Source organism: Lissotriton helveticus, chromosome 2_1 (assembly GCF_964261635.1).
Source record: "Lissotriton helveticus chromosome 2_1, aLisHel1.1, whole genome shotgun sequence".
Taxonomy (NCBI): domain Eukaryota; kingdom Metazoa; phylum Chordata; class Amphibia; order Caudata; family Salamandridae; genus Lissotriton; species Lissotriton helveticus.
The window spans coordinates 250816889-250825273 of record NC_136059.1 but is presented as its reverse complement, the minus strand read 5'-3'; the positions used below and the strand labels follow the sequence as shown (position 1 = coordinate 250825273).

General features: G+C 46.2%; 1 protein-coding gene across 1 annotated transcript in view; it reads right to left on the bottom strand.

Annotated features, from left to right (window-relative positions):
• Positions 1 to 1608: 1608 nt before the first annotated feature.
• KATNAL2 (katanin catalytic subunit A1 like 2) overlaps positions 1609 to 8385 on the bottom strand; it is a 291910-nt gene continuing 285133 nt past the window's right edge. Inside the window, exon 16 of the mRNA XM_078677255.1 lies at positions 1609 to 2830. Within this exon, the coding sequence (XP_078533381.1) occupies positions 2691 to 2830 (140 nt within the window). The 3' untranslated portion in view covers positions 1609 to 2690. The remainder of the gene's footprint in view (positions 2831 to 8385) is intronic.

The window sequence follows — 8385 nt, the reverse complement described above, 5'->3', positions numbered from 1 at the left end:
TTGTTAAAGGATCCAGGCCTTTCTTTTGACTTTTGAAAATCTTGACAAAACCTGCAGAAGTAACCTGCGCTACTGTGACAAGCCATATGTGGTTACAATAAACCTACTTAAGTGTATTGCTGGTTTTCCAGCTTGGGACTTGCTGGCGCACACATTGTGACATGGTACCTCATAGATAGCTGGAATAAAGGTTTTAGTGGGGAGTTGTCTCTTGTGATAAATCGTTAAGGTATCTATTTATTTATGTAAAGGTGTAATGTATTGCATAGTTATTTTTGCATTAAAATCACTTTCCTTTTTGAGTAAAAGAACTGCCTGGTTATTTAATTACTATACGTTATTGCAGTGATTTACTCAGGTCTGAGTTACAAACCAATGGTATTTCCTCGAGTCAGCCTTACACTACCCGCCCTCCTGAGAGTCAAGTGTTGAAAGGGGTACTTGCAGGGGCAGCCCCCTCGGAGTGTCGCCCCCACTCAATTGCCCCCGAGCACCGAGATGAATAATAAAATGGTAATTAATCATTAACATTTTATTTTTCATGACATCCTCCCATCCTGAAAGAGCATCAGGACGGGGGTGGGGATGCTGCTGAATGGAAGCAGCAGGGGCTGGCAGGAGGGTGGGTTGCCTCAGCTCTTTTCAAAGTGCACATGCCTTGCGACAACCAGCCAGAAATGCGCACTTTGAAACTTCTAACCCAGCTGTCTTAAATCAGCCGGATTAGAGTAAGTGCAAGCCTCCAGAGCCATTGGGAGCCGGGAGAGAGGACACTCAATCCAATCAGGGTGCTGCTCTCATGCTGGTGAGAGCAGCTCCCTGATTGGTCAAGGGAGTTTCCTGGTGGCCGGGCTGCAGCCCGACAGGTCTGGAGCAGGAGGTCCTGTTTTCAGGTATTTGAATGTGTCTGTTTATTTTGATTTATTTTAATTTTGCTTAAGCGTGCGTCCACCCTTGCCCTTCCTGTTGAGGCCAGCCGCCACTGGGTACTTGGTCCCCAGTTTGAGGGTTTATATGCTGTGATGGCCCTAGGACAGCAGAGGTTAAAAGCCCTCAAAGATGCATTTGGGGTTCAGTAATTACTAATTGCCATTGGACCTCGCAAACTGGATTTCTCACCATGAGGCTGCCCAGAACACTTAAAACCTAAGCATATACCATTTTTATCTGGACCATTCAGGCAGAGCCTGGGCATTTGAAGCTGTGTCTGGTAAAAGATGGTCAAGCCTGTGCACATGAAACTATACTCATGTCTGTGTAACTCTGTCTCGGCATTTGAGGGTGCAACTGGTCACTTGAGTTTCGGCTCAGCCACCTGGCACATTGCGACAGAATCCACGCTATTATATGAATGATAATGAAGATAGACTTACATCTGATTGCATTCTTATGTTTTTTTTTTTACTTTGCTCTTTTTTATACGTCAGTGATGTCAAATCCTGTGATGCCATCAGGCCAAAGGTCATGTGATATCACACTCAGTTATGTCATGAGGGGTAACAATCTTATCTGATATGACTTCCTGTGATGTCAGAGGGCAAGTGTAAAAAGATACATGATGTTGCTTACTCCAGTGATATCATTCTGGTGATACGGAGTTCTTGATTGTACTTTCCAATCTTTTTCAATTATGACTTGTTCACCCTATTATACCAGAGAAACACAGTGAAATGGGTAGATGTACTGGTTGAAATAACATATTGTTTTCACTAGTGGAAGTGTGCTAATGCTTCCCAACCTTTACTTAACCTCTGAATGGGTAGCTGGTTTTCTGGCTCTTACATTTATCCACAAAAGTCTGGGATTGCACAAAGGTACCAAAATCATTGAAATCAATGTTATCACTCGTGAATCCATGGAAACTAAATACTAGCGTACATCTCGTGGATTAGGAGGACGTCCCAGCCACACAGCCTCCTAAAAACTCTTTCAGCTCCAGGTTTCCAATTGGACCCTCCCTCCGGTAATTAGTGGTCCGAGGGCATTTTTTTGGTAGCGTATATGAAACAAGCTGGTGACCTCGGTCCATTTCCAGACAAACATGTATTGGTTTCATACATAGGCACCATTCGGACAAGATCACAATAACTTCAATTGATTCGCCACAGCAGAGAAGCCCAGAAATGGATGAGCACAGAGCCTGGTCAACGATCTCGGATGAGTAAACATGTTTGGGGCTCAACAGTTGCCAGTGCAAGGAAAACGCACCAGTGGAGAGGACTTCAATTACCAAAGTTCTCAACCTGACCACTTTCAAGAGTACTAATTCCACACCAGCACTTGTTGAGGATTCAGTTTGAGGGTGTATGAGCTGGGGCAGGGGAGGTGAAGTACTGTTGTGATGCTTTTCTGAGAAATTCACCTCCTTGCCTGCAGAAACCTTGCAGGAATACATGGTACCAAAAAGACAGACACCATGTAAATTGTGTTTTTTTCTGATGATCCAAAATTTCAGGTTTAATCTTCATCTCATAGAAGATGTTTGAATAGAAAAAGTTTTCATTCCCTCATCTGTCCATATGTATGGTTTGCCCAGCAAGTCATGTGGTATTGCACAGCCAATCCGGTTCTTTCCTGCATCTTTTCTTTCCTGATCGGCCCCACTCCTAGAAGTAGATGGACAAATGTTCAAGCTGGGCGAGCAGAGGTAGATGATCAGTTCACGACAGTTCTTTGGTACACCCGGCTCCTCACACCGACTCAAACTCCTTCTGCCAGGCTGCGTATCTGTGGCTCAAGCTCTTCGCAGATGGCTTGGTGTGTGCGATCACCTCCAGGAAGTCTGCTGTCGTAACCGTGTCCAGTTTGATCACAGGTAAGTCGTTGTTGCCTAAGAACAAAAATAAGAAAATCAGTGCAGTACTGACCAATAAAACTCCTGTAATGTACTGACAATCATAACTGGTTAAGTAGCACACGCACACCTAATTGTGAATATGGAAGTTGTTCAGAAGATGTGAATCAACAGAACGCGCTGTTTAAAAGGGATCCTGCAGCACTGACTAGCATACGCAACAGGTATCAGAAAAACATTTTTTTTTTTTTAAATTACTTTAAAGGTGACATTTCAGTGGCAAACGTATTATTCCTACTAGGGGCGTTGGAGGGTCGCCCTACTGCTCACTGAGCAGTTAAAAAATGATAATAACGCAATATTATTATCATTTTATTTTTCCGTACTGGCTCAGTTGGTTGGAGGGCGGGGCGGGGATGGGCTGGTCAAAGCAGGGGGAGGAGGGTTGGGCACTTAAGTGCGCATTCTCCACCCGACTGTATTGCAAGGCCAGATGAAGACCATGCACAGGATGCCAATTCCTGTCTGAGCGCCGAGCCACGGTGCTCAGACCAATCACAATTCATGCTGGTGACAGCAGCATTGTGATTGGCCAGGGGAGTCTGGGAGCTTGTGTGCTTCCGTGCTGCCGGTAGAAGAGGATGGAGGAGAGGAGGGCACGTACCCAGGTAAGTGCTTTTATTTATTTCTTCCCACCCCCTCCTCCGACCTCCACACCCCCATGCGGTAGCAGCCACCACTGATTCCTTCATGCATTTTAAGAAGAATAAACATGTCACTGACTAATATCACTGAGTGTGTTATTACTGCACCCTCTGGAGATTTAGCTGGTAGAGGTAGGAACGCACTCCATCATCATCATCATCATTATTACTATTACTGTAGCTTCTCAAGAATGAAGGCACTTCTGGATGTCTCTCAAATAAATGTTTTGAATGAAATGTAAATCACTGAAAGATACAGAAACTAAAAAGGACTAGAATATTTTTTTTAAAACATGGGCACTGGTAACTGGTCCTCAACGGTAGGATTTGGGATAATTTGCCTGTCCTGAGCCCCCCTACTGTGCCTATGCAAACTGGGCTAAGAACAACCCCTTCAATGCTTGACGCTCAGTGGTAGCGATGGCGAGCAGTCACAGGTTTCTCAGGGAGGTGGTGGGGCGTGCTTGAGCTCAGAACTCAACAATCACACAACAGCACAATAATGAATGAATGAATAAAACACAACTTGTTCCGCGCGCAGCTACTCCAATACCTGATTATCCAGCTCAGTGCTTTACTTTAAAAAGAAAAGCATATTAATACCCATCAAAACTAAATACTATACATGCAATAATGGTCAAGGACAATTTAATGAATTGGATGATTGGGCTAGCTGCACCTAAATCGACCCTGCTATTCCTCAACCCTAAGTTCCCCTACTTTCTGGTAATGGAGGCTCTCTTCCTTGCCGGTAAAAGCGTGAATTTAGTCTCAGGTGCACATTACCCCCCTCATGAATTGTCAGTGTGTTAGTCTTTCAAAGCTAATGCAGTCTTTCATTCACCACGGTAAGCCCTCCTAGGTGGCAGCCAGCCAGTGGTAGCACGCAGCCCCTCTCCCACTTCTCAGATAGCATACACACTGCCGTTCTAACGCAGCTTCCTCCATCTGCAGCAAGGTTGCGGCCGAAGAGCGGCAGCAGGAGTAGATGATGGAGAGCCTTTGGAGTTGGCAAAACATGCATTGTGGAGCCGAGGTAGCCACAAGTGGTCGATCTCGTCACAGCGTCTGGGTGCTAGGCTTCGCACAGGCCCGCCTCAGTGCACTATACTCTTCAGTGAAAGTGGCTCAGACCAGGCCTTAGACTCTTCAGGGCCAGTGGCACATGGGTAAATTTCAGTCTTTTGATGAGATGTAGCAGTGCAGTGCAGCCGTAACAGTTCTTTGAGACAGAGCAGCGCAGTATCAGCCACGGTCACAGTTCTTTGGGTCAAAGCGGTAAAAGGTCAGCAGTTATCATAGTTTTTTGAGTCACAGCAGCACAGGACCAACTACACCCACAATCCATGGCGCAGTGGCAGTGGGCAGCTAGAATGCTATGGTACCCGTGAATAGGAGATGGTCTGCTGACAACACCTGGGCATGGAGATCACTCTTTTCCATTCTATTTATTCTGGCTGACTCCATCAGCACCAGGGTCTCACTGATTTGGGTTCCCCGTGAAAAAACAATCCTCTTTCAGGGCTGGCAGGTTCCTTCCCTCTCTCTTCAGGCAGGCTAGCATCTGGGTGCCATTAGAAGTAATGGGGTAACCCAGTAACCCTCAGAACCAGGGTGAGGGAAATAAACAATAAAATTAGTTCTGTTGGGGATACAATTGAATTGAAAGACGTATTGAATACATACACAGGAACAATATAGCTTATGAATGATATATCCAGAAAGAATATATCAAGAAAACAACAACAAAAACACTGACCACAGTGGAAGAAGAGGTAAATCTTTAGTATTTAGCCTTTTGGCGGATTAATTCCAAAACTGTATTTAAACAAGCTGTCCAAAACAAGACAAAACATAGACTAGGAATGCATTGAGTGAGTGAGTCATGACTGGTGACTGAGTGTTAAAAATGGTTAAACAAATACAAACCAAATCATACAATTACACAAATCAGTACATTCAAAATATCCACTGTACATTACAGTAGTCTCAGGCGGATACATTATTTCTTAGGTTCCTTGGGACTCTGTGCAGACGGATACATACAGAACGTCGACGTTTCGACCCTAGATGGAATGCGCTGATTTATGTGCATCAATAGCGGGTCTTAATCAGGACTGGAATATGGTAGGACAGCCTATGAATGTAAATTGAAATGTGGTCAGGGCCTAGTGTGTGTCAGTGTTAAAAACCAGGAGGAGAGTATTGAAAACCTTATTTGTTCACCTCAATGGTAGTAGGTGTACCATTCGACAGTTCTTGACCTTTTGAGGAGGAGATTGTCGGCCGACTAACTCCTGCAGCGTGGACTACGCAAAATTTCTAAAAAACAGGTAAGGTAAAACTCACGTCTAAACTCTATTGGAGTGTTGTATGTCATACAGGATGCTGTGGAAAGGGTTAAGCCTACCGTAAGTCTTTATTTAGGATCCTCAACACAAGCCGGTGTGAAGATAATGAAGGGCGGGGCCACCGTGGCGAGCGCCTGAAAGAGGGGGGTCCAGGATTTAGTACTGGAATCTCCTGTCGTCATGCTGCTAAATTGCTAGGGTTGGCGATCATGTGAACTCGAGTGTTTATATATTCATGCAGTGGCTAGGGAGACTGCCCTTTGAGGTCCTGGGTCTGAATCCGCTGTGTATGGGCCATGCATAAGCAAATGAGCTAGGGGGCTCCTCAAAAGAGCCAGGAAAAGGGCCTGGTACAGACCACAAGAGACCTTACTCGAAGTAAAACCAAAAAACAGAGACATTGACAAGTTAATTTGTGTAACCACCTTTAATACGAGGAGCCATGAAATAAATAAAGTAATCAAAAAATACTGGCCCAGAAATCGGAATACCAGAAGTCCCCATGCTCTCTCATTCAAGCAGGCTAAAAATGTTAAAGATTACGTTGTGTCTTCATTTCTAGAAACAACACCGGCACCAGACACCAGATCCCAGTTAGGTCTCCCCCATCACTGGACATCAAACATGTGGCAGCTGTAAAGCATGTAAATATGCAATAACTGGCAACGGTCACACACCGTGGGAAGACATATACACTCAGTCACTTCACGAACTGTAACAGTCAAAATGTCATATATGCGATAAGATGCCCATGCCTACTGATCTACATAGGCCAGACAACCCAAAAAGAAAGGAACAGAATCCTACAACACCAGAGTAGAATAAGGTGCAAAGTACAAGGGGCACCATTGGTGGACCACTATTCTACACTGGGACACACGCATGAACAAATGAAATGGATAGTACTGGAAAAAGTGGTCCCCTACCAGAGAGGTGGTAACATGTAAATGTAAATGTAAATGTATTGCGACTTATATAGCGCACGTATCACCCGAAGGTATCAAGGCGCTTGCTTAGGGAACCCGTCCTGGTATTCCCCTGTGAGATACCCCGGCAGGGTATCCACAAGGTGAAAGCCAGGCATCCCGCCGCGAGGGGCCGTAGTGGAGATTAAGCAAGCTATTGCCCAGAGTTGCAGAGTGTGACCCCGTGAGTCGAGTAGGCACCGGAGCGAGAATTGTCGAGTCCGTGGAATTTTTGAGCCCGAGACCCGCCGAGGCGGAGAATCGAACCCTGGTCCACGGCCGATCTCAGCTTCCGGGTCTGCCGCCTCTAACCACTGAGCCACGCTGCTCTATAGTGTACCTGATCGTGTTGGTCAGGAAAGGGCTATTATGTAAGGCAGGCTACTAGCTGGTAATGTAATTCGAAAACCTATGTTAACCTACGCTAATCAACTAAACTTCAAGGAACTCGAGGCCTCAATGAACAAGAAGAGACATGTACAAATGAGTAGACTGTAATTCTAACACTGTAGGGGCCCTCAGCCGCCATGGAACACATACAGACCTGTGTTACACACCATAGATGCGAAAATCACGATATAAGCCTTATAACATGTTAGTACTGTTAGGATAGCAAGCGAATAACAGAATTACAATTTCGTACATGTGTAAATAACCTTTGCAGATAGCTAACATGAATGTAATCATACAGCTGTTATCTATTGTTTGCAATGAATATGGGTTCATTTAGACCCCTCCCCTCTTCCCCCCCCCCACACCCCCTTTTCAAAATATTTTTTTGTAAAACTCTTGGAAAGTCCAAATAGTATGTACGGGCTTCCACTTATGCCATTCAAGATTGTTAATGTGACTATCATATGTACCCTAATTGTTGTTTTGTAAAAAATCCAATGGTTTTTGTGTTACATTAAAACCATGTTCATGAGTCCATGCTGTACGCGCTGTAATTGACCGGACCTGCTTCAGAGGAGAAGAGAACCCTAACGAGGAGACCAACGAGGGTGAGCAGACCCCCTAAAGTCTACCTGTCTGCTGTCTGCAGTGTCCCCCTCCCGCCGCCGCGTTGGAGCAAGAACTGCGGCTGCCGAGCGGAGGGGGACTCTAAACTACACCCCCCAGCAGGCCTAGCGGCGCCAGCCGCCTTGTCATCGCGCCAGGCGGCGCATAAAGGAAGCGTCACCCCGGCTGAGCGGGTGACGCGCTGTAATTGACCGGACCTGCTTCAGAGGAGAAGAGAACCCTAACGAGGAGACCAACGAGGGTGAGCAGACCCCCTAAAGTCTACCTGTCTGCTGTCTGCAGTGTCCCCCTCCCGCCGCCGCGTTGGAGCAAGAACTGCGGCTGCCGAGCGGAGGGGGACTCTAAACTACACCCCCCAGCAGGCCTAGCGGCGCCAGCCGCCTTGTCATCGCGCCAGGCGGCGCATAAAGGAAGCGTCACCCCGGCTGAGCGGGTGACGCGCTGTAATTGACCGGACCTGCTTCAGAGGAGAAGAGAACCCTAACGAGGAGACCAACGAGGGTGAGCAGACCCCCTAAAGTCTACCTGTCTGCTGTCTGCAGTGTCCCCCT